The sequence below is a fragment of the Laetiporus sulphureus genome, assembly GCF_001632365.1.
Source record: "Laetiporus sulphureus 93-53 unplaced genomic scaffold LAESUscaffold_4, whole genome shotgun sequence".
In the NCBI taxonomy this organism is placed as follows: domain Eukaryota; kingdom Fungi; phylum Basidiomycota; class Agaricomycetes; order Polyporales; family Laetiporaceae; genus Laetiporus; species Laetiporus sulphureus.
In genome coordinates this window covers 60,374-83,459 of record NW_024468513.1, presented here as the reverse complement: position 1 = coordinate 83,459, position 23,086 = coordinate 60,374, and the positions used below count along the sequence as shown (strand labels likewise).

At 53.6% G+C, this 23,086-nt stretch overlaps 10 protein-coding genes across 10 annotated transcripts; 2 read left to right on the top strand and 8 right to left on the bottom strand.

The window, feature by feature from the left end:
* The first annotated feature begins 1,942 nt into the window (after positions 1–1,942).
* On the top strand, positions 1,943–2,939 carry LAESUDRAFT_720944 (Smr-domain-containing protein). The gene is made up of 5 exons (XM_040907927.1): positions 1,943–2,047; positions 2,102–2,226; positions 2,323–2,454; positions 2,510–2,576; positions 2,653–2,939. Exons 2-5 carry the CDS (start codon positions 2,127–2,129, stop codon positions 2,747–2,749), a joined length of 396 nt encoding a protein of 131 aa, XP_040768346.1. The 5' UTR covers positions 1,943–2,047; positions 2,102–2,126; the 3' UTR covers positions 2,750–2,939.
* A 511-nt stretch (positions 2,940–3,450) lies between these two features.
* Positions 3,451–6,150, bottom strand: LAESUDRAFT_720943 (uncharacterized protein). Its single transcript, XM_040907926.1, has 11 exons — positions 5,677–6,150; positions 5,575–5,610; positions 5,336–5,513; positions 5,169–5,266; positions 4,912–5,101; positions 4,767–4,846; positions 4,559–4,713; positions 4,242–4,506; positions 3,966–4,186; positions 3,713–3,905; positions 3,451–3,659 (listed from the first exon to the last, which is right to left on the bottom strand). The coding sequence occupies exons 1-11, from the start codon at positions 5,955–5,957 to the stop codon at positions 3,620–3,622; spliced, it is 1,737 nt and encodes a 578-aa protein (XP_040768345.1). The 5' UTR covers positions 5,958–6,150; the 3' UTR covers positions 3,451–3,619.
* Positions 6,151–6,163: 13 nt separating this feature from the next.
* On the bottom strand, positions 6,164–8,247 carry LAESUDRAFT_720942 (WD40 repeat-like protein). Its single transcript, XM_040907925.1, has 4 exons — positions 8,048–8,247; positions 7,565–7,992; positions 6,964–7,504; positions 6,164–6,903 (listed from the first exon to the last, which is right to left on the bottom strand). The coding sequence occupies exons 1-4, from the start codon at positions 8,082–8,084 to the stop codon at positions 6,623–6,625; spliced, it is 1,287 nt and encodes a 428-aa protein (XP_040768344.1). The 5' UTR covers positions 8,085–8,247; the 3' UTR covers positions 6,164–6,622.
* A 36-nt stretch (positions 8,248–8,283) lies between these two features.
* LAESUDRAFT_809556 (uncharacterized protein) lies at positions 8,284–11,224 on the bottom strand. The gene is made up of 7 exons (XM_040914148.1): positions 10,392–11,224; positions 10,207–10,332; positions 9,892–10,145; positions 9,724–9,838; positions 9,518–9,668; positions 8,939–9,461; positions 8,284–8,882 (listed from the first exon to the last, which is right to left on the bottom strand). The coding sequence occupies exons 1-7, from the start codon at positions 10,776–10,778 to the stop codon at positions 8,555–8,557; spliced, it is 1,884 nt and encodes a 627-aa protein (XP_040768343.1). The 5' UTR covers positions 10,779–11,224; the 3' UTR covers positions 8,284–8,554.
* Positions 11,225–14,177: 2,953 nt separating this feature from the next.
* Positions 14,178–14,899, bottom strand: LAESUDRAFT_734442 (uncharacterized protein; the record flags this gene model as incomplete). Its single annotated transcript, XM_040910510.1, has 4 exons — positions 14,178–14,298; positions 14,402–14,543; positions 14,605–14,788; positions 14,849–14,899. 4 exons carry the CDS (start codon positions 14,897–14,899, stop codon positions 14,178–14,180), a joined length of 498 nt encoding a protein of 165 aa, XP_040768342.1.
* A 928-nt stretch (positions 14,900–15,827) lies between these two features.
* Positions 15,828–16,619, bottom strand: LAESUDRAFT_605613 (uncharacterized protein; the record flags this gene model as incomplete). The annotated part of the gene is made up of 1 exon (XM_040903114.1): positions 15,828–16,619. A coding segment is annotated over one exon (792 nt), but the record flags the coding sequence as incomplete, so codon positions are not given.
* Positions 16,620–16,906: 287 nt separating this feature from the next.
* LAESUDRAFT_720938 (UPF0041-domain-containing protein) lies at positions 16,907–17,961 on the top strand. The gene is made up of 6 exons (XM_040907924.1): positions 16,907–16,988; positions 17,068–17,178; positions 17,309–17,382; positions 17,443–17,495; positions 17,560–17,667; positions 17,739–17,961. The coding sequence occupies exons 1-5, from the start codon at positions 16,925–16,927 to the stop codon at positions 17,660–17,662; spliced, it is 405 nt and encodes a 134-aa protein (XP_040768340.1). The 5' UTR covers positions 16,907–16,924; the 3' UTR covers positions 17,663–17,667; positions 17,739–17,961.
* Positions 17,962–18,136: 175 nt separating this feature from the next.
* Positions 18,137–18,457, bottom strand: LAESUDRAFT_644175 (uncharacterized protein; the record flags this gene model as incomplete). The annotated part of the gene is made up of 2 exons (XM_040903838.1): positions 18,137–18,300; positions 18,367–18,457. The coding sequence occupies 2 exons, from the start codon at positions 18,455–18,457 to the stop codon at positions 18,137–18,139; spliced, it is 255 nt and encodes an 84-aa protein (XP_040768339.1).
* A 1,377-nt stretch (positions 18,458–19,834) lies between these two features.
* On the bottom strand, positions 19,835–20,152 carry LAESUDRAFT_644095 (uncharacterized protein; the record flags this gene model as incomplete). Its single annotated transcript, XM_040903828.1, has 2 exons — positions 19,835–19,998; positions 20,062–20,152. 2 exons carry the CDS (start codon positions 20,150–20,152, stop codon positions 19,835–19,837), a joined length of 255 nt encoding a protein of 84 aa, XP_040768338.1.
* Positions 20,153–22,150: 1,998 nt separating this feature from the next.
* LAESUDRAFT_636027 (uncharacterized protein) lies at positions 22,151–22,407 on the bottom strand (the record flags this gene model as incomplete). The annotated part of the gene is made up of 2 exons (XM_040903450.1): positions 22,151–22,314; positions 22,377–22,407. Coding segments are annotated over 2 exons (195 nt in total), but the record flags the coding sequence as incomplete, so codon positions are not given.
* Between the last annotated feature and the right edge of the window lie 679 nt (positions 22,408–23,086).

The window sequence follows — 23,086 nt, the reverse complement described above, 5'->3', positions numbered from 1 at the left end:
GAACTTTATAGACGGATAGTCAAACATAGTCTATGTTGTTCTTAATCGTCGAGTTGCCGTGAATGCAAGCAAGAGTATCATAACTATCAAGATCTCAGAGGCCCCAATCATAGGCACTTACGTGATGAGTGCATAATATTACATCGAATGCTATTGCCAGTATCCAACACTGATACGTCGCCTTACACGAGCACATTCGCAATGCCAGCTGGTTGCAAGGTCCCGTGAAACCTGTTATCAGCTTTGTTGTACTTCACCGAGCGCGAGAGCGACGTACGAGATGAACCTGCAGATCATCGGCGATGGCGCAATACGTCCAATCATCTTGGCTTGTGTGGGCGCGAGAGCACTCACCACGCCGAACTGGATGCGGAGCGACGAGAGGTCGGCGAAGCCACACAGACAATGTGACACAATCGTGAACGCGCTTTGCGAAAGATGATCGCCTGAAGATTTACGTGATAGGTCAACACGCATACAGCCACTTATCCTACGAATGCCACTGACCGGTGTAGCCAAATTCGTTCTTGACGAGCTTTGTTGCAAGCGTCCGGTATGTCTATTGGTGTCGTTTTGGCCGGCTTCCGAAACTCATGCGCTTTGAAGTTTTCTCGACCTCCTCTGGATCCGTACTGACTGCATACATCAACCTTGGTGTGCTGCCGCAGAACCTGGTCACTGCTTCTGTCATGAGCATCCCTGGCCTCCATCGCCATCAGTCAGATGCGCATGCCCGAGGGAGACGAGCTTGTCACTCGCGAACAGGTGATTGTTGACCATGGTACTGAATGGGGGAAGAACAGGCCCCACGAATGCGCATCACGCATTCAATCAGGGCGCTTTGTTCAGCCTCATTGTTGCTGGTCAAGTTCTGTCCATGAGGACAACTCAAATCCGGCTTAGGACACTTTTATCCGCTTGCCGTCACCAAAAAGACAGTAAGCTCGAGAAAGTCTTAGGACCTTCTTTTTTTGAACTCTTTTCTGGGTTGAAAGCTTCTTATTGTGCACTTATTCGCTTGTACAAGCCACAAGTCGACTTAAATTTTCCTGGTGTCAGTGCTGCTGCCGAGCGTAACTGTACTCTCGGCGCTCGCTGACGATTTTTGTTATCAGGACGAATGTGCTGGCTGATGTGTCTCTTGTGTCCACTGTCAACGGCCTGCTCCCATGGATCGGCAAAGGTTTCGGCTTTCATGCGCTGACTCTCAAGCTGATCTTACGCTATGTCTTCTACGCCGTAATCTTCTTTACTGGCGTGCCTGCAGGGCAACCCGTGTCAGACACGAGGCAATGCCCTTTGCCTGCCATGCTCTGTCAGGATATATATCTGAATGCCTCTTCGCCTGAGGCCGCTGGTTCCTATTAGCTCGTCATCCTACTGCTCGAGACTGTACTACCACCTGTCACTCACCGTCAAGATGGTCTTCGGTGCTCTTTGCAACGCATTGCTCAGCTGCTTCTGTGGCTCCTCCGAAGAGCAGCGGGGACGTCCCGACAACCTCAGCCTGCATGCGCCGGCCGCTGCATACAAGCCCTACCAACCTGTAATAAAGCAGCCTCCCCAACAATCTCAGCCTGCATACAAGCCCTACCAATATGTAACAGAGCAACCTCTTCAACAGCCTCAGCCTGCTTACAAGCCCTACCAACCTGTAACAAGGCAGCCTCCCCAACAATATCAGCCTGCATACAAGCCCTACCAATATGTAACAGAGCAGCCTCTTCAACAGCCTCAGCCTGCTTACAAGCCCTACCAACGTATAACAGAGCAGCCTCTTCGACAGCCTCAGCCTGCTTACAAGCCCTACCAACGTATAACAGAGCAGCCTCTTCCACAGCCTCAGCCTGCTTACAAGCCCTACCAACGTATAACAGAGCAGCCTCTTCGACAGCCTCAGCCTGCTTACAAGCCCTACCAACGTATAACAGACCAGCCTCCCCAACAATATCGGCTTGGATACGAGCCCTACCAACATGTAACAGAGCAGCCTCCTAGTAGGCCCGCACAATACCCTCCCAAGCCAGCCCGACCGTCGCCTCCCGTGGTGCGTCTCGACGTTCCTAGCACATACGAAGGTAACTTACTACGTCCGAGACAGAACACTGGCAAGAAGAACCATGATAATGAGAACTACCAAGATCTCCGCACGCGCGCGAAGAACGAAGGCGCACCTGCGAGAGATGGAGCGGCTAAATGCCCAGGCGAGCGAGTGGATATTCAATGGTGCGTGCGCTGCACGCGCTGCGACTGGTTGGGCGCACATATATTGACCTTGCTGACGTGGTGTATTTTGTACGCGACTGTTGCAATGCATAACAGAGAATAACAAAGACAGAGAGCCTGGAGAGGTCGACCTGCATGGTCTGTACGTGAAGGAGGCTATCACGTTCACAGAGCGAGCCATCAACGATGCTCGGCGGTGCGAAAGCAACAAAATCCACCTCATCGTGGGTACGTCTTCGTGTTACTGTGCTCCGTCTAGCCAAAAAGGCCGATCTTCTCTCAGGCAAGGGTCTGCATTCGTCAGATGGCGTTGCGAAGCTCAAGCCTGCAATCGAGGAGCTCTTGCGGAAGTAAGCGCAATTCCCTCCAGAACGCATGCCACCGCGTCATCCTGTTTGCTCCAATGCTGATCTTTTCCATTATCAGGCAAGGACTCGTCGCGGAGCTCGATCAAAATAATTCCGGCGTTTTGATTGTCAACTTGTCGGCCACTCGAGCGGGTGAAGCTTTGAAGGTGCAATAGTCCAGCCCGAGGATATCATGTGTAACCTGGAGGGCAAGGACACTGGTTGTTTGATCATGCGATGGGTGTATTGCTTGGGTTGGATGCTCTCTTGGTCTTTTTTTGCAGATGCTGGAATGTTTGCTTGAGGGAGTACCCTACGTTGTTTTGATGCCATGCGGGCACGAATGATGGTGCATTGATGATTTGACGACGTCCACGAGATGTCTGGTTGCCACTGCGTCGTTTCTTATTGCTGCAAATCCATGAACAGCCTGAGCATATTCGACCGCGTCAGTCGCCTTCGATCGCGTTACAACACGATTGCAGAGCCCGAGCAAGGGGCTCCGGAACGGAAGCCATGATATTGGCATGGACGACGTCGGGGAGAACGATGCACACGTCCGATTGCCGACAGGCGAACAGGACACAATGAGCCTGGCAATGCAGGCAGATTGACTATCCAGCACGTATGGAATCAAGCTGCACGATACCCTAGATCTAGATTTGGAATTATAGTTGAATTCTACATATATTCTTAACTCTAAAGAGGTTATTGCTTGCACCCATGGTGCCTACGTATTCCCGTCATCATCGCTGCAGTGTGCAGCTTTGACCAGGATCGCCTCCTGAGGCCTGATGCAGATGCGTGATGCACCCGGTGCATGTTGTAAGTAACTGTTGACTGCGCATGATTGCCTCATGCAATTGAACTTTGTAGACGGAGAATCAAACATAGTCTATGTTCTTGTTGATCGTCGATATGTCGCGAATGCGAGCGAGAATATCGTAAATACTAAGATTGCAGAGACCCAACCACAGGCACTAACGTCATGAGTAGATAATAGTACATCGAACGCTATTGCCGGTATCCAATACTGATACATCGCTTTAGACGAGCATACCAGCGATGCCGGCTGCTTGCAACGTCCTGTAAAACTATCATCAGCTCTCTCAACTTCACTAATCGCGAGAGCGACGTACGAGATGAACCCGCAGATCATCGCGGATGGCGCAATACGTGCAATAACCTTGGCTTGCGTTGGCGCAAGAGCACTGAGCACGCCGATCTGGATGCCGAGCGACGAGAGGTTGGCGAAGCCACACAGAGAATACGACGCAATCGTGAAGGCGCGTTCCGAAAGCGGGTTATTGCTTTTCATGATCGCCTGAAGATCTACGCGACTGCTTAGCACGCATATAGCATATAGCTAACTGTACTGCGGATGCCACCCACCGGTGTAGCCGACAAACTCGTTCTCGACGAGTTTCGTTGCGAGCAGCTCGGCAACACGGAGGATCTCACCGCGCGGCACGCCAGTGAAAAAGGCTACCGGGTAGAAGACATAGCGCAGGATCAGCTGGAGAGTCAGCGCGTGAAAGCCGAAGCCTTTGCCGATCCATGTGAGCAGGCCATTGACAGTCGACACAAGAGACACGACAGTCAGCACGTTCGTTCTGATAGCAGGGAATCGTCAGCGAGAGCATAGTTACGATCGGCAGCAGCACTGACAGAATTTGACCGGCAACAATGAGACCAAACAAAGCGCCTTGACTGAATGCGTGAAGCGCATTCGCGGGCCGGTTCTTCTCCCGTTCAGCTCCTTGGTCGACAATCACCTGGCCACGAGTGACAGGCTCGTCCACCTCCGGCATGCGCATCTTACTGATGGCGATGGAAGCCGGAATGCTCATGACAGAAGCAGTGATCAGGTTCTGTGGCGGCACACCAAGGTTGATGTATGCAGTCAGTACGGATCCAGAGATGGTCGAGAAACCTTCAGAGCTCATGAGTTCGCTAAACCACAACGAGGAAATCAATAAACATACCGGACGTCATAGTCAGGTGAAGTTCAGACGGCGTCATAAGGTCCACGTAGGGCTTCACTAGACAGGCCGATTCGCCCTGTCCGATGAACGGCGACGCGGACGCAATGACAGCCTCTGCACCCGACACATTCAGTAGCTTGAAGAAGACCCACGCGCTACATACGGCGCGTCATCAGCGGTGAATAGAGATCACAGGTCGTTTACGCACAATCCCTTGATCAGCCACTGCATAACACCCAAGTAGTACATCATCTGGACAAACGCAATGAAGAAGATGATCGCTGCGAGCTGTTAAGGACAATGAGTCAACTTTCAAAAGCCTCGGATAACGCAAATAAGCATTATGTGTTCACCGTATTAACGAAGAACCAGCCCTTCGCGACTGTAGCCGCGTCAAAGAAGAACTCTGCACCAGCTTTCGACTGAGACAGGAAGTCTGACGCCAGAGTGGCAATCCATTTGAAGATGGAATAGCCAGCATCTGACTTCAATACGAACATCGCGATGGCCTGTTGAATGAACAGGCCGACGATCACCGTGGGCCTAAAGAATTACCAAGCTCAGCCGCGGGCACCAAGACACATTTATGCACCTATGTACGAGAACTCACCATGGGACTTGCGAACGGCACGACGACGAAAGCCACAAGCAGAATTGGAAGACGAACAGACCCAGCACTGAAATAGCACGATCGCCGTAGGTCGCGTTCTAGAAATAAATATCAAATTCATTCATGAAAACCATAATCACGGGTTGATCGAGAGATCGAGAACATACCTCGGTGAGCTTGAAGCCGAATGCAGAACCGAAGACAATGCCCAGCAAGCAGAGCCAGCCGATGGTTAGGCGCAGCCTCCTCGAAAGCTTGTACCACGGGTCCTGTACACAGGGTACCCATATAGCACCGACAGGATCGGTAACGACGCGATTTGGAATATATCGCCATGCGATCACACTGCGTGAACGTACTCAAAATCGGCGAAACACGCGCATATAGCCACATCTGCTGCACATACGTGATGAAGAACCACGCCCAGAACGTTTGCACGACCCTAACAATAGTTGACCAATATCAGAAAGACAATCACATCGTGCAGAGTCGAGTAACTACCACATACCATCTATGCCGCGTAGCGGGCAGGATAGTAGATGTAATCCACCAGCCCAATATTCCTCCCGCAAGGCCAGCGAGGATCCAATGGCGCAGATAAGGCCGAACCTTAGCGTACAAGAGACTCGACCTCGAGTGGCCCTCGTCATCTTCAATGACCTGCATCTCAGCATCATGCACGGTCTGCTTCTCTTTGGTGACCGAGTAATCGCTTGTATGCGACGTCCTGCGCTCGACCGCTCCCTCAGTGTTCCCAGCAGCGCCGGAGATGATAGCCGAGGAATCCATGCTGTCCTGTGTCTCAATCGCGGCTGCGAGTAACTGGGAGCGTTCAAGCAGGTTCAAGGGACGGGGTGGCCAGGAGACGGAGGGCACGCGAGCGCAGGAAGCGCAAGAAGCCAGGACACAGCTTCATATACGATTTTCTGCGGCTTCGGGAGGAACCATGCGGTGCATCGAGAAAAAAGTCATTCAGTTCCTCCGCCTATCTGTGCGACGGGCGTCATATCCTGTTATCAATTGCCGGCACGACATAGAGGCAAAACAATTTCCTGACTGGCAAGATAGCTGCATTCAATTTGATGGCCCGCATGCAACAATGAGACATGTACGGTACACTAGATATGAGGAAAGGCAAGACGTTGGGATGAGAGTCAGTGTCCACGGTATGCGGGGAGCTTGGCCGGTGGTGATGCGTTTCACTCGATTGAGAAAGCGGCGTATATCACGCGGACCTTGCGCGCCCGCACTTTCAAACCATATTGAACCAGCCGTACTTATCGTGCCGCTGGCTGTGATACGGCCGTGCCTGCATCTAGCAAATTTGAGCTCCATGTCATCCCAAGACCGTATTTTCGTCTTAAGCGGGTAACGTATAGCCCCAGGCACAGCACCAAGTCGCATCACGTTGCGCCTGCAAAGTCCGAGTCCGGGCAGTCGGACTCCATATACACCTACACCTTCAACACCTTGATAGATTTGCCCATCGCGATAGCGAGCCACTCTCCAGGCGCAGTCGAGTGCCCGGTGTTCATCGTCATCCCTGAAATCTGCGGTGACCAGGCGAGGTTGGTCATCTCGCTTGGCCCAGTATAAGCCATGACGGGATCGGTGACGATACGCTTCTTGACGTCTGGCCGTGGTGAGCTCAATCCAGAGCTGGCATTCCGTGGCGATGAGGAGGGTATCTGGGTATGGGGAGCGAGGTCCCAAAGCAATACTTGGCAGTCATCGCCTAAGCAGATCATGTCAGGATTCCGGTTGGCCTACAACATAAGAGGCCGACAGAACGTACCTGCAGTCGCCAAGAGCGGAGTACTCGTTGAGCTCCAGCCAAGCGCATTTACTGGTGCCCTATGAGCTTTCAGTTCCATAACGGGCTGGCCAGGACTCCGCATATCCAGTATCTGCACGTCCGAACCATCCATATGGAAAGTGGACATGTAATTCGAGTCTGCAGGGTTGAACGCGATGCGCAGCAGAGGAGACGTCGGCGGTCGTGCAGAGGAGGACGGCGAAGCAGACGGCGGCGGTACGTTCTTCGGCGCCGGGGTCTCATACAGAATCGTCGAATGCTCCAAACTGCGCAGATCAAACGCACGCAAGCTGCCGTCTGCGCCAACAGACACAAATATGTCCGTCGAGTTCGGCAACCACGCGACGTCGTACACCTCTCTATCGTGCGCGATGAGCTGCGTGACCGCCAGGTTCGTCTCGAGGTTCCACACCGTGCACGTCGTGTCGATCGAGGACGTGACGACGAGGCTCGGCGCCTTCTCGTTCCACGAAAAGTTGGTCAGCGGCGCGTTCGTCGCGTGGTTCGGCGTCTGCGTTTTCTAGTCATTCAGTGCGTTAGCTCGACGTACGCGGGATGACGAGCGGCAGTTTAAACGCACCCCAGACAATGTATGCTTCAGCACCAGCCGGTGCCCGCTCGACGTCGCCTGCCGGCCGACGTACGCAGACGCAGGAGGCGGCACATCACTCGAGTACTCCCATATCCGCAAATAATCCCCCGTCGTTGCCAGCAACTCCGAAGTCTGCGCCTTCTGGTTCCACGCAAAGCTCGCCGCGGACGCCGGCTGCCACTGCAGCGCCGTCGCAGGGAACCCCGGCCCATGCGACGCCTCCGCCAGCGTCACGAAGTCCGGATAATCCGTATAGTCGTCCTCCACGAGCACGCGCTCATCTTGCAGCCCGACGATGGCGATGCGGTTGCGCGAGTCCTCCGTCAGCGAGGCGATGGCGAGCCGGAATGCTGAGCGCGGTCGCAGCTGCTGTCCTGGGGAGGAAGTTTTGCACCAGTCCAGAGCGTACACGGGCCCTTTGCACTACATGAACATCACCACACTGCACAGATCGCGGCTGGGCACACTTACAAGGCGCCTCGTACTGCAGGAGCGTCGTCTGGGTCATCGTAGTAGCTGTCGACGGGTTATGTGTGCGCAGTTTGAGGCTTGTCACAGGCTAGGGTTGGGTGACTAGCGGTCGGATCCCGCTGTGTATAATACCGGCGAACGCTCAGATGCAATGTACGATGAGAGTCGTTGAAGATGGTCGCAATGTGGTTAACTGCGATGATGCTCACGGACCGCGGTAAGTGGTTAGTGGAGGTCACGTGAGCAATTTCGAGCATACTCTGCAGGGCACTCCGCCTCTTGATCGCACATGTAAACATGCCATTGAGATGATGAAACTTTACACTATAAAATACAATAACAGTAAAGCAGATCGTAAAACATGACAGGACATCATAAGGTTAGGTATATCGTGCACTGTTTCCCCACGCCACACGTCTCAGCGAGCATCGCCCAAGGTCCAGTCTAACGACGAGACCCAACGAGAGGTGAACAAAGGCAAGAATGGCAGACACACATCGAGCACGCCTACGCATGCCCCGCACCGCCCGGCGCATAGCGCTTCTCGCCAATCTCGCCCTCGTGCTCATACAGCGGGGGCAGCGGTTCTACATCCATCCTGAGGAAGTACTTCTTGATATTGTGCGGCAGCGCCTTGAGCTGATACGCCGCATGCGTGCGCGTCGGCACGGAGAACACCTGATCGAGCTCTTCGAGTGAGAGCGCCTTGGTTTCCGGGACGAACAGCAGGATCACGACGAAGCCGACGACGTTCCAGGCCGCGTACCACCCGAAAGCACCCTGCGGCTTGAACGCACCCAGCAGAGGCGGGAACGTGATAGCTACGACGAAGTTGCTGTAAAGACACATGATGAGTCGAGCTCGAGCACAGCTGCGCAATGGTAGACTCACAAGAACCACAAGACGGCCGTCGAGAACCCCATTCCGACGTCACGGACGTACAGCGGGTACGCCTCCGCAGAGTACGTGAACGGCACCGGACCTTCCCCTGGAGAGTACGCCATCCCGTACAGGTAAATGCCAAGCGCGACGACGGCCAGACGGCCGTTGCCCGCGGGAATCCAGAAAGCGAACCCGGTCATGAGCAGGAAGATCGCCATCAGCGGGAACGTCGTCAGCAACAGGTTCCTCCGTCCAAATGTGTCGATTGTCCACACAGCGGGAAATGCGAACACCCAGTTGATCATGCCGAAGCCCCACGAGGCGATAAGTGCAGACTGTTGGCTGAACTTTGCCTCGGTGAAGATGGACGACGAGTAGTAGGCGATGACGTTAACTCCGCAGAACTGCTGCATGAACATGACGATGAAAGACCCGAGGGCGGCTCGACGGTTGCGGGGGATAGTGAACAGCTCCAAGAAACGATTGCGGCCCGTAAATGCCTCTGCCTCTGCCTGCAATTGGACATGGATGTCTAAACCGCCCTAGTAAGCGACTGGGTAATCTAGACACGGGGCAGGTCAGACTTACAGTACAGGTCACGAGCAGCTTGTAGAGGGCTGTTGCGGAGACGCAGCAGGGACTCGTACGCCTCGTTGTAACGCCCCTTGGACATGAGCCAACGTGGTGATTCCGGGCACAAGTAGACCTGTGCCATGATGAACAAAGCAGGAACACCAGCCTATTGTGCGAGATGTCAGCGTTCAAGTCGGCAGAATGAGCAGAAATCAACTCACGCTACCCAGCATCAGTCGCCAGTTGAGACCAGTGATCCCCGGCTTGTTAGGAACGTGGTAGAAAGCGAGGTCCATAACATAACCGAACATGATGCCGAAGGCCGTCCACATTTGCCTGGACAACGGTGAGTTGCCGTGTACTTGTCTCCGTAAGGAATCAAAACTTACCACATCATCACCAGTGCTCCCCGAATGACCGGCGGCGCGCACTCGGCAGAGTAGACGGGGACCGTCGCGCTCTTCGGGCCAATACCGAATCCGAGGAAGAACCGGGCAATGAACAAGTGCCACCATGTGTCGGTGACTGCTGACCAAATGCAAGTAGCGAACGAGACGAAGGCGCTGATGAATATGGTGCCGCGACGACCAAACCATCTGTTCATGGGTGCAGATACCCAGCAACCGATCAAGCTGCAGCATAGCTGTGATGAAGTGTCAGTATGACGCATTCGCGGGAATTACGAAGTCAAAAAGAAGACTGACGTATGGTGCGGAATTTACGAGACCCAGTATCCACTGGTGTTGACTTTGATTCGCTCCCGAGGTTGTGGAAATGTTGAACTGATATTGGAAGAACAGGTTAGCGCCGTTGATGACGGATTCGTCCATCTGCGTCGGACGATGAATAAGCTGCAAATCGTCAATGAGGGGGAAAATAGAAGACTTACGCCTTGGACTGCAGCGGCCATAGAGCACAGGATGACGAGGTAGTAGAGCTGCCAAGGTTGGTCCCATCGGTGCGTCGCCTCTCTTCGCAGAACGTTTTTGTCCTCGTCGTTAAGGAGATATAGAGTCTCGAATGCAGAGGGGTCTTGTGCGACGAGAGCCCCTTTCATAAACTCATCGGTGAGATGGCCGAGGCCATACGCTTTCGCGAAGGCGGCGGCGTCCTCGAGGAGCTGGTCCTGGGGAATGCCCTCGAGGGGATTAGCGAGCTTCGCATTCGGGTTGCTGGCGACGTTGTCGATGTGTCTGACTTCCTGCTTTTGATCGGCGGAGGAGATGGAGTCGGCCTTTATCGATCCGCCCTTGGATTTTTCTGATACATGCGGCATGATGGCGGGTCGTGGCGGGGCGTGAGGCGAGGAAGAAATGCAACAGAAAATGTGCTCGAGACCGGGTGGGCGGCCAAGTTAATGGACGTCGACGGGGCAAGGGGCGCAGGAGGGTGCGGGGGCGGAGGATGGGTTTATATATTGGGCTGTCATGGCGTTGGATTTCAGGCGATACACCACTCGCGTAAGAGAGAGGCGCCCGCAAAGGAGGAAGCGATGATCGAGGGTACAAATCACAAGACCAGCGCGTAAAAAGAAGCCGAAGGGGATTGTGGAGTACCCCATAGTTCCCGTGTGGAGCATCCCCGCGTCTCCGCTGCCGAACTCTTCGTCCCTTCCCAACCCTACGCTTCCTTCTGCTATCCTCGAGGCGGGCCACAGCACCAGCGTGTCTTCGCACGCCCTCCAATGGTGCACAACCCCTCCATTCAGCAAGAAATACGCCCTCCCGGCATCTCAGATGGAGATCCGTGATGTCAATGGCAGCCTGCGGCGACCAAGTCCGGCAGCGCGGCGCGGCTCACTCCGGCACGGTCAGCATCGCGAGGGACATCAACCAGATCTCCGTTTCCTGGGAACCCTTACGGTGCACTTACGACAATTGTGCGACTGGCCTGTGGCTTCTTCTGAATCCATGTGCCCGCTACGTTTCACCTTATGCCTATGACGCATTGCATAGCGTATGGTAGAATGCTCCCGGATGAATCTGTACATAATGCAAATTCCAAACTTTCCGGGACAGCGATGATCGAGATCGGCCACCCATGCTTTTATCAAACTCGTTCCACCCGATGTTATGTGCAAATTACTCAGTCCCAGTTGGCAGACCATACTAAAGCAACACCACGAAATACTGCGCAAGCTCCGGTCCCTCCTGGTTTTGCAAGAGTGGAGCATCGCCCGCCCGCTCGCACGCGGCCCTGTTATGGTACAAGGCGCGCCGGCCCGAGGTGCCGTGGCGTCGCATCAAAGCCTATTCGGTCACCGGTCAGCGCTCGCTCCCCGCAAACCCCGGCTCTTCCATTCTCCAACCAGGGACTCCTTCACAACTGGGAGGCACAGTAAACGCGTTCGGGCTGATCGTTGATCATTGCGCGCGCCGCGTGCACAGGACGGTCATCTGAGCGGACTGCGGTGGCACGCCTCGCTTGTGATATGGTGATATGAAGGGTGGCCGCGAATTTGTTTCCCATGCCGCTAGCTGCCGCTGCCTTGCAATCCGCATGCGGCTCTGTACCCCCGCACAGCGCAGCTGATGGCGCGATTAGGCAACCGCCACCCATTGACCGGCGCGCTTCGCCTGTGCCGTAAGTTGATGCAATTGCTGACGTTCTGATGGACCACTGCGTCGCCGCTCGGGTTCGGGTGAGGATGGGTTGTGCCGCTAACCATGGACTGCAATACCCTCTTCGCCTCGTGCGGGCTAGGTTTGATTGAGACTCGACAGCGTGAGAGGGCGTCGAAGGGATGCGTTGATGTGTTGCGCGAAGGCCGAGCTTGGGTTTCTCGCGGAAGCGGAAGCTTGTGATCCAGCTCTTAACGGAGAGATGAGAAGGTGGTCGTAATGTGCGATGTTCCTACTTCACGCCCGGGATCCGACGGGACGCCTTGTCTCAAGCTCTGCCGTCATTCGGAGTGATTGTGACGCCCATATCCGACTCAGGCAAGCACTTTGCTCAGGACTATCTGTACACAACCAGCCATCACCTTCGTTGACAAGGGTTCTTGAACTTGAATGATGCCCCGCATATATAACGCAGCCCTCGTGAGCGGTAGAATACAATAGCAACCCGCCCGCCCCTTTCTCCTCCGGATCAGCCATAAACGAACTCGCACCATCCTTTGGTCTTACCATCCCGGAACAAGCCACGTGAGACCGTTCCTCAGGTTACAGGTATGCTCCTCGGAGACCAAGAGCGCCAAAATGCCTATATTTGCCATTCCCGACGTCCATTCTCCACCCCGGTGGCACCGAAAGCGCGATTCCCCACATCCGCACTCATCGGAATGTGTGTCGCGCTCCGAAACAAGACCGTCGGGCCGGAGATTTGACCCAACTACAGACGACCACCGCCACAGCACACTCCCGTTGACGCTGAAACCCACAGTGAACTTGTGTTGTAGCGAGGCAGCCTCTCCTGCTATAGAGCATGTCGCCGAGACCAGCATAGTATGCCAGGAACTTCTGTGAAGATCAGCCAGCATTCCCTCACGAACACGAGGAACCCCTTTAAGCTAAGTGAATCCATGCTTCAACGCCAATAGATTTTGAAGGATGGATTAAGTCAGCTCAGTATACAGGACTTTCCCGTCCCTGAAGGCCTGGGCCTGGGAGCCACCACCACTTCACCACCACCAAGAAACAAAGCGACCCTTACTTGCTGTGCATGCAACATCAGGCGAGATAGAGCCGTGAAACTGCTGGCGCGTCTGGATTGTTCGACGCGGCCGTGAGGAGCCATGGGTCAAATGCGATACCGTCTCAGTACTCAACCCTAGAAGGCAGTCAATTGACTTTCACATAACAAAGCTCGGCCAGGCTAGATCGTCAGTGCAAATACAGGATGCGAATGCCTCTCAGCTCACTGGAAATTTGAACACAGCACTCATCGGGCCATGCAGGTAAATGAATAATACAGATTCCGCCGCTTTCGTGAACTTTTCGATTAGCGAATCGAAAAGTCCACGAAGACCGCTAGCCGAGACTTCTGCTCACGCCCAGAATTCATTCGTTCACACCGCACGCAAACTGAAGCAACTGATAACGGTGATTGCTTTTTGCATCCTACACACAAACGGCCACACGAAGGCACAACAGCACTGTATGTTATGTGAGAATGGGTACTGCAGCAGAACAGTCCTTGATACACGCAAGACAACTCCGAAGAGGAAGCTAGCAGCGGCGATGACGGTGAATTCAATAGATAGCAGGACGACAAGAGCAAGACGGAGAGTCGATATGAGAGCCGGAAGCGGGGACAGATGATGGGAAAGGAAGGATAATGAGACGAAGACGACAGGCTGGCAGGGTGCATGGCGGATCGCTGAAGTTGATCATCAAGGCACCTGCTGTCGCTTACCGTTGTCATGCAACCCTAGAACGACACCAACAGTGGAACATCGACAGAGGATGGGAAGATTGGAGTAGTCGCCTAAGAGCATGTGATCAGAGCATACGTGGCACCACCTTTTGTCTCTTGAGGTTGAAGGACCGGCGAACATTTGCAATGGAGTCATGATTAGTCGGGGGAGAGTCGGCGGGGAGATAGTCAGGGGAGGAAAGGGTTCTTCGATGTGCAGGTGATGACGTAATAGTGATAATGTATGCGGGGAAGGATGAAACGATGTTGATGGAAGTTATGTGGGAGAACAGAGCAGGCTCCCATCTTGCAGAAGGTCTTAATCGGTCCGGACCATTTCAATCGCTCCACATTGCTCGCAGTGCGCCCACATCGTCCTTTGTCCGTTGAGTCCTGGAGAGCAAGCAACACGGAGTTTCGGTATTTGCGTACAGCTGGCACTGCAGATGGCGACAGGCAAGAACATAATATGGGATCGTCGATCAGCAACACTTCGACACGGTACGGCAATGCCGACCAATACCACTAGGAAAGTACACCTACCCATGATGTGTGAACGAGGCATTCTTCGGCTGGAGGAGACCAACAGCACGAGGCGCGTTGCACATCGGCGAGTCGAAGGGATTCTGAGCGCCAATGTAGCCCTGATCGTCGGAGGGATACAGGTCGAACGATGGGTACATAGCTGGGGAGTCACGGGGTCAGCGTGCGCCTAAGATGTCAATGCGGACTTCGTCCAGACTCACGCGAGAGATGGGGCGAGTCCCCCGCGCTCGACGATGAGTAGCTCGCGTTAGAAGGAAGACGCGTGTGGAACTGTTGCATGGAAAGGAAGAGAGGCTCAAGGGGGTAGTCGGAAGCATCCATCATGGCAACGTCACTGTCAGGCTCGGTCTGTGGGAAGGGGACGAGCTTAGGCTGCTTCACGTCCTGCAAACACCAAGCGCGTCAGTACGAGTGACAAAATATGCAGCCAGGACCGTGACTGACCCGGCGCACGTCGACCGCATCGTCAAAGTCCATCTTCCGCTTGAGGGCCATTGCAACAGATGTTTCACGCAAAGAGGGCACAGTGGGGGGACAAGGACTGGCAGTGCAGGACGACTGAGCGTCAGGGAAAGAGTGAGGAGGGAATACATTCGACAAGAGAACCGGTTAGATATATCCCGTCTGTTTGCGACTGTTTATTTTGCGTGAGAATTAATCGGTACCACTCCCGGAGTTGGGACGTAAAGTTTCGGTGTTCACCGGAACGCAGAACCTGAGCCTCTGATTGGCCGCTGTGGGTTGCCACCCCAGAAATCCACTCAACGGAGTTTGGATTGTCAGGGTCTCTCCAATTTTGTGAGGCTGTGACGCGGGATGACATCGACATGGTTCTGTGTCTGTCACGCACCTTCGATCAAATTGTGGCGGGACGGATGACCCGTTACCTTCACCACAGCGGGCGCCGAGAGCCCACACACATCCACGCAGATAGTGATATATGATAGATCATACTGACATGTGTCAGGAAATTGGAAAACCTATGGCCACCACAACAGAGTAAAGACGATGAAACAGAGTATAGCTCACTTTGCAGTCTAGGCGCTGCCGTACAGTTGCGAAGCCGACGGGGCGCGGCATGGGCAGGACCACAGGCCAGCACAATGCTTGTCGACATTCACGTAATACTGTCAAATTCGCGACTCGGGTATGTTGAGAGCTTGGCGTCGTGAACGATCTTGACATTCATGACACAGATCCGCAGACGGCATAACGAACGCAACATTCATTGGTACTCGCTTTAAAGTATACGAGACAAAGATGAATGAACGCGATATGTTAGGGGAGCTCCATATAAATACATTGCTTCCTGCAGCAGGGAATCAGAGATGGGACGACTGATGGTCGCATGGACATACCACATGATGAATTGCGAATACGCAAACTAACGGGAACCCGCCTTCGCCTCCGTTCTAGCCTTAGGTTTCGACCGCCTTCTCCTCGAGGTACTTGAACCATCGTCATCGTCCGCGCCTTTTCCTTCTCCTTCCGTGCGCTCGTCGGAGTCGTCCGCCGCATGCTTCCCTGCCTCCCACCAGTCCCCCTCCTTGACATTCCGTTCAACCGTCCCAATAATTTTTCCGATTACGCTTTGCACGCTTGCTGAGTTTTCATCGCCTCCTTCCTGGGCAGCGGCGTCCTCGCTGTACTGCCATTCGTGTTGCTTGTCCCAGGACTCCCATGCCTTTGGCCGCTGTCCCCTTTCCTTTCGTGGCCGCGAGCGCGAGGATTTGGTGGCGCTGCTGCTCGACTTTGATCCATCTCCCTCCCCTTCCCCGCTGAGCATATGCATGATAATCCCGCCAAGCGCTGGCAAGACGCCCGTGCCCGCAAATAGACCTGCGATATCGATGTCGCCGTTCGCATACGCATTCCCCAGCATCCACCCCGATCCCGCTGCAAGCAGGGAGATAACCACTCCCCATTTCACGAACCAAAACGTCGTGCGGAACATCCATCCCGTGGTGCGGTAGATGCTGAGCAGTGCGAGGTATGCGGCGAGCAGCGTGACGAGCGGTGGCAAGAGCACATGGGCATCCCATTCCGATGGAGGAGATGTTGCGAGATCCTTGATCACAGTATACATGGATGCGAAGAAAGAGAATGCATATGCAAGGATCTGCAGTACTGCATTGTAGATGGACGGCGGGAGAGCCTCGTAGAGATAGTCCAGGAGAGGGTCGAGGAACGCTGGTAAAACCGCCTCTGCGGTGTCCATGGTCGTGGAACTGAGTAGATTGCTCGAGCTATCGCAGTTTTCTTCTTCAACAGAAGACCGTGACGAGTTTAAGGGAGTAACAAGACGGAAGGAGGGACAACGACGTTGGGAATGCTGTTTAACGTTGATCGCCGCGGTCAGGCCATGCGCGCCTATGAACGCGCGGTTCGCGCACCGCAAAGATCACGTGCATCCCACACTCCGACCAGCGCAAGGTGGTTCTCAAGGTGGGCCCACCCACTGACTAACGCAACGCTAACGCCTGCCCACCCTCACCCTCATTCCCCCGCCAGCACACCACAATGTCGGGAGCAGCAACAGCGGCAGGCACGTCCAGGTTCCAGGCGTTCATGAACCACCCCGCAGGTGCGCCTGCCACCCCGCATGCACGCGATCCGCGCTGACCCAAACTGCCCGCCGAATCCCCAACGGTTGCCGTGGCTAGGCCCGAAGACGGTCTTCTTCTGGGCCCCGCTCATGAAATGGTGCTTGGTTGCGGCGGGCCTCAAGGATCTCTCGCGGCCCGCTGAAAAGCTGAGTGTTCCGCAGAATCTCGGTGCGTCGGCTTTGGATCACGCAGAGTTCTGCTTGCTGAGATCATAACTGTCAATCTTCTCTTTACGCATCGTGGTGGCTATTGTGATCGTGCCTTCCTGATTGTGGCCCCCCGTACCATGCAAATACAGCTCTCACTGCAACCGGCTTCATCTGGGTGCGCTACTCGCTTGTCATCAAGCCGATCAATTACAGCCTTGCTGCTGTCAGTATTCATTCGCATATACTGCGAACTCTCTTACTCAATATTACAATTGTCCCACAGGTCAACTTCTTCGTTGGTACGACTGGTGTCGGCCAGCTCGCACGAATCTGGTAGTAAGTCCATCTGTTGCTGACTGGTCTACCTCTCCATGATGAACGTACCATCCTCCTGCTTCAGCTACAACAACACACACAAAGACCCAGTCCTAGACATATTTGGACCAGCAACTCCGGCTGAGTTCACAACGCAAAAGCCTGGGCCCATCACTGATGTTGCATAGGCTGCGTGCGTCCTTATCCTTCCTCAACTATGTTCTTATAGTAGTTACTGTTCTTATATTCATGAATATGATTTAGCGAAATACCGCGCTGTTTGTATGGCATGGTTGAAATCTAGCGTGCATCTTTCTGTATCGCTCAGCATGCTCTGCGCCAAATCACTTCCGAGGTGTGCACAGGACCGAAACGCGATTCAAAGTGAAATATAAAACCGACTATATACCGTCCAGGGTACATGTCAAAAATTACTTCGAGACTCGAGCGCAGCAACGTTGTACATAAACATGGCTAAGAAACGCATAAATACACAGAGCGCGAATCGACGAGATTAACTTGAGCATCATCAAGACGCCTAAACCAGCTGCCCGTGCAGACGTGTGCACGCGCATTAGAGAGTGAAACATCAGAAGAGGATCATGCGCAAAGGAATTTTACCATACCCGCTTCAACAGCAAACAGTACCGCACGAGCTTCATTCAAGGGATAGGCGCAAAGAGCACCACCGTAGCGCAAGTGGCCGAGCACGTCCCCAAAGCAGCGTTACAGGCCAGGACCGTCGCGGGTGCCAAGGGGGTAGCAACGACGGTCCCGAACTGAAACCCTGCAGCAGCGTAACAGGCCACTGCGACTGCGTTGCAGCCTGCATTACGCACAGCACGTCAGTCCAACTTGTAACGTGTGATCCACGTTAAGGACGTATACGTACCTGTCTGGCATAAGCCATAGGCAATCGGACCCGCGGCGGCGGGAGTGGCGAGGGCGAGGGCGATAGTGGTGAGGGTGGTGGTGAACTTCATGATGATGGGCGTAGATGTAGAAGAAGGGCTGTATGGGCGAGACCTCAATTTATACTGTGGAAGAGGCCCCCGAGGTAACAGCGGCAAACACCCCCTGAACTAGTACCCCTTTGACACATGTACGGAGGCCACCGCATGCATGCGGGTAGACTTCGAAACCTAATACGCGAAAGCGTACTCCCATCATCATGAGAATTTCCTGCTTGTTCAGGTCGTAGAGGTCGCATGCGCGAGATAGTCGGAGAATCCCCTGCAAAGAGGTCCTCCAGCAATAATCAACGCTCTGCCGGATAGCATGAAACATAGACGCATCTTCACACTTCCGAGCTACTCTATAACCGCTCCTTCGAATGTCTAATCTGAAAGTTCTTCAGCGTTGAACAGTATCTACATCCGGAGAAGTCGATATTACGCCACAATGCACATCTCAGCTGTATAAGATGTGGTACGTCCAGTGTTATATGTCGTCAGGGCGGCGTTGCGGAGTCTGTGCTACTAAATGGAGGGGAAAACATGCTATGATAGGAAACTCCGTGATAGACTGGCAGTATACGCCGAACGTTGGAGCCGTGGAACTATGTTGGCTATTGTAAAGACTATGTGACGTCCAGAACAATAACAGCTTCAGGCAATGCACGCATTAATGGGTTCTAAAAGTACATAACAGACAGCAGTAAACGAGCGCAAAACATAGCAGACGACATGCTTCATATCACTCTGCGAACGACAGCAATCGCGGCCAAGGACGAAAATCATGACATGCAGCTGTGCAGATAGCAGCGACCGAAAAAACAGGTGATTCAACTGGCATTACTGCAGCACATATTCTAATTGCGAGCTTCTCATTACTTTCTTCAACACCAGGCTCTATCAGCGATTTGCGCTGACTTACGTTTAAGGGGTAGGAGCAATAAGTGCGACGGACGCGTACTAGGCAGCGGAGCAAGTGCCAACTGAAGGGTGGTGTTGCAAGCGACAATCGTGGCAGGGACCAGAGGGCTGGCAATCACGATACCGAACTGGAATCTAGCGTGCATATTTCTGTACAGCTCCAGCATGCTCTGCGCCAAATCACCTCGGAGGTGTGCACAGGACCGAAACGCGATTGGAAGTGAAATGTAAAAAAGACTATGATATATCGTCCAAAGTACATGTCAAGAATTACTTCGAGACTCGGGCGCAACAACGTGTGTACATTAGACATCACTGAGAAACACGTGAATCCAGAGCGACACGACACGACGAGATCAACTTGAGCATCCTTATGATGTCTAAACACTAACGGATGAGAGAGGAGTGAAACATCAGAAGAGGATCGTGCGCAAAGGAATTATACCATACCCGTTTCGACAGCGTACAGTACCGCACGGGCTTCATTCAAGGGATAGGCGCAAGGAGCACCACCGTAGCGCAAGTGGCCGAGCACGTTCCCAAAGCAGCGTTACAGGCCAGGATCGTCGCGGGTACCAAGGGGCTAGCAACGACGGTCCCGAACTGGAATCCGGCGGCAGCGTAACAGGCCACTGCGACCGTGTTGCAGCCTGCGTTACCCACAGCACGTCAGTCCAAGAACGTGTGGTCGCACATTGAGGACGTATACATACCTGTCTGGCATAAGCCATAGGCAATCGGACCCGCGGCGGCGGGAGTTGCGAGGGCGAGGGCGAGAGTGGTGAGGGTAGTGGTGAACTTCATGATGATGGGCGTAGAGGAAGGACTGCATGGGCGACAACTCGATTTATACTTCAAGGGAAGGGGCTTCGGTGACAGGTGACAGCGGGCCGCAAGCACCCCTGAACGCCGAACTCAAGTCAAGGCCTCAAGGCCTCATGCACACTGCCGCACTGCTGTCGTGTCCGCAGTGACACATGTATCATGCACGGACATCGCATGCGGGCAGACTTCGAAACCTAATACGCGAAGGCGTATCGTGAATGAGTCTGACCAGGTGCGATGTTTCTTATATACCGCTCCTGATCTATGACGAGCACCGTGCTTCCCACCAGAAAATGCCATCACATAAACGTAATGGGAACAAAAATTGTTAGGAGTCTGTCACTGTAGACGGCGATCTGCCGGCAGCAGGGTGTGTAGAGGTGGAGAAAGGGTTAAGCATAGTTCAAACGCTTGCAGGAAGGAAGTGTTTGCGGCATTCAACCTCAGAAAGGCCTAAATGTTCGCGACGATCCTGAGCCATACGTACCTTGAAGTGGCGTGTTCACATCGGTGCACTCGCAGACCTTTTGAATCATTCAGGGGCTTCGCATTTCGTGTCGGGCGATGGAAGGTTCGTTCGCCAAACAAGTGCGAATCGCCGCCTTCGATGCAACCAAGCTTGTTTGCCAAATCCGGCGGTTCATGCGTGATCCGGTCTGTTCCGGTCATTGGGGCCCCGCAACTTGAGTGACTATGTACAACATGCTATTGACTGCATTGAATACCGAACGGACTCCACCAAGCGATTCTCAACCTGCTCGATCAAGAACTGCAGGGAATGTCAGAGCATCACTTTCAATCAAAACCAGTGTGCTACGCACCCGGTGGGCATTGTCGACCCGTCTAGTCGAGTTCTTATCTATTTTGCTAGCATGTACTGACGAGTCGCATCCGATTGAGGTATTCAGGAAGTTAGTGTGTTCTCCAAGCCGCCTCTCACATTACTGCTAGGCCGTCATTTAGTGGGCTGCGTCGAGGCCTCCTCGCGGGCATACCCAGGGCCGGTGCCATCTCCGGACCAATCCCCGCCCCGACGCCCATTCCAGCGCTCCCGGTGCGTCGGCTTTAGATCATGCAGAGTTTTGCTTGCTGAGATCGCAACTGTCAATCCTCTCTTCACGCGTGCCTTCCTGATTGTGGCCCCCATATCTCACTGCAACCGGCTTCATCTGGGTGCGCTACTCGCTCGTCATCAGGCCGATCAATTACAGCCTTGCTGCTGTCAGTCTTCATTCGCATATGCTGCGAACTGTCTTGCTCAATATTACAATTGTCCCGCAGGTCAACTTCTTCGTTGGTACGGTCGGTATCGGCCAGCTCGCACGAATCTGGTAATAAGTCCATCTGTCGCTGACTAGTCTACCTCTCCATGATGAACGTACGATCCTCCAGTTTCAGCTACAAAAACACGCACAAGGACCCAGTCCTAGACATATTCGGACCAGCACCTCCGGCTGAGCTCACAACGCAAAACACTGGGTCCATCATTGATGTTGCATAGGCTGCGTGCGTTCTTACCGCTCCCTTGAATATGTTCAATACTATAACTACTGTACTTATATTCATGAATACGATTTAGCGAAATGTCGCGCTGTTCGTAGGGCATTATTGCAATCTAGCATGCATCTTTCTGTATAGCTCAGCATGCTCTGCGCCAAATCACTTACGAGGTGCGCACAGGACCGAAACGCGATTGCAAATGGAATATGAAAACGGCACTATATACCGTCCAGGGTACATGAGCGCAGCAAGTTGTACATTTTAACATGACTGAGAAACACGTGAATCCAGATCGCAAGACACGACACGACACGACGACGACGAGATCAACTTGAGCATCCTCATGATGTCTAAACCAGCTGCCCATACGAACGTGTGCACGCGCATGAGAGAGCGAACCATCAGAAGTGAATCATACACCAAGCAAGTATACCATACCCACTTCGACAGCGTACTACAGTACCGCACGGGCATCATTCAAGGGGTAGGCGCAAAGAGCGCCACCGTAGCGCAAGTCGCGGAGCACGTCCCCAACGCGGTGTTGCAGGCCAGGATCGTCGCGGGTGCCAAAAGGCTAGCAACGACGGTCCCGAACTGGAACCCGGCGGCAGAGTAACAGGCCGCTGCGACCGTGTTACACCCTGCAGTACGCACAGCACGTCAGTCCAAGGCAGTGTGATCCACATTGAGGAAGTATACGTACCTGTTTGACATAAGGCATAGGCGATCGGACCCGCGGCAGCGGGAGTTGCGACGGCGATAACAAGAACGGTGAGGGATGTGGCGAACTTCATGATGATGGGTGTAGATGATGGACTGTGTGGGTGAGAACTCAATTTATACTCGGAAGGGGCCTCGGTGACAGGGACAAGCACCCCCTGAACGCCGAATTCGTCAAGGCCTCATGCACACAGTGCTATCATGCACGGATACCGCATGCGGGTAGACTTCGAAACCTAATACATACGCGAAGGATCATCATTGAGAATTTCCTGCTTGTTCAGGTCATAGAGGTCGCATGCGCGAGATAGTCGGAGCATCCCCTCCAAACAGGTCTTCCAACAACCATTAATGTTCTCGACAGCATGAAACACAGACGCTTCTTAACCTTCTTAACACTTCGCTGCTCTATAACCGCTCCTTCGAATATCTAACTCAGGCTGATTCGTCATCAGTGAACAGTGTCTGCATCCGGAGAAGTCAATGCACCACAAAAGGCACCAGGAAAACTCAAATCGGCTTGCGACTCGAGAACCTCCGTTTCGACTTGTTCTCGCTGGATTTCGCTCGTACAAGCCAATAAGCACGCGATAAGAAGCTTCCAACCCGGAGAAAGCTCTAAAACAAGGAGGTCATAAGACTTTCTCCGACTCACTGTCTTTTTTGGTAATGGCAAGCAGATAAAAGCATCTT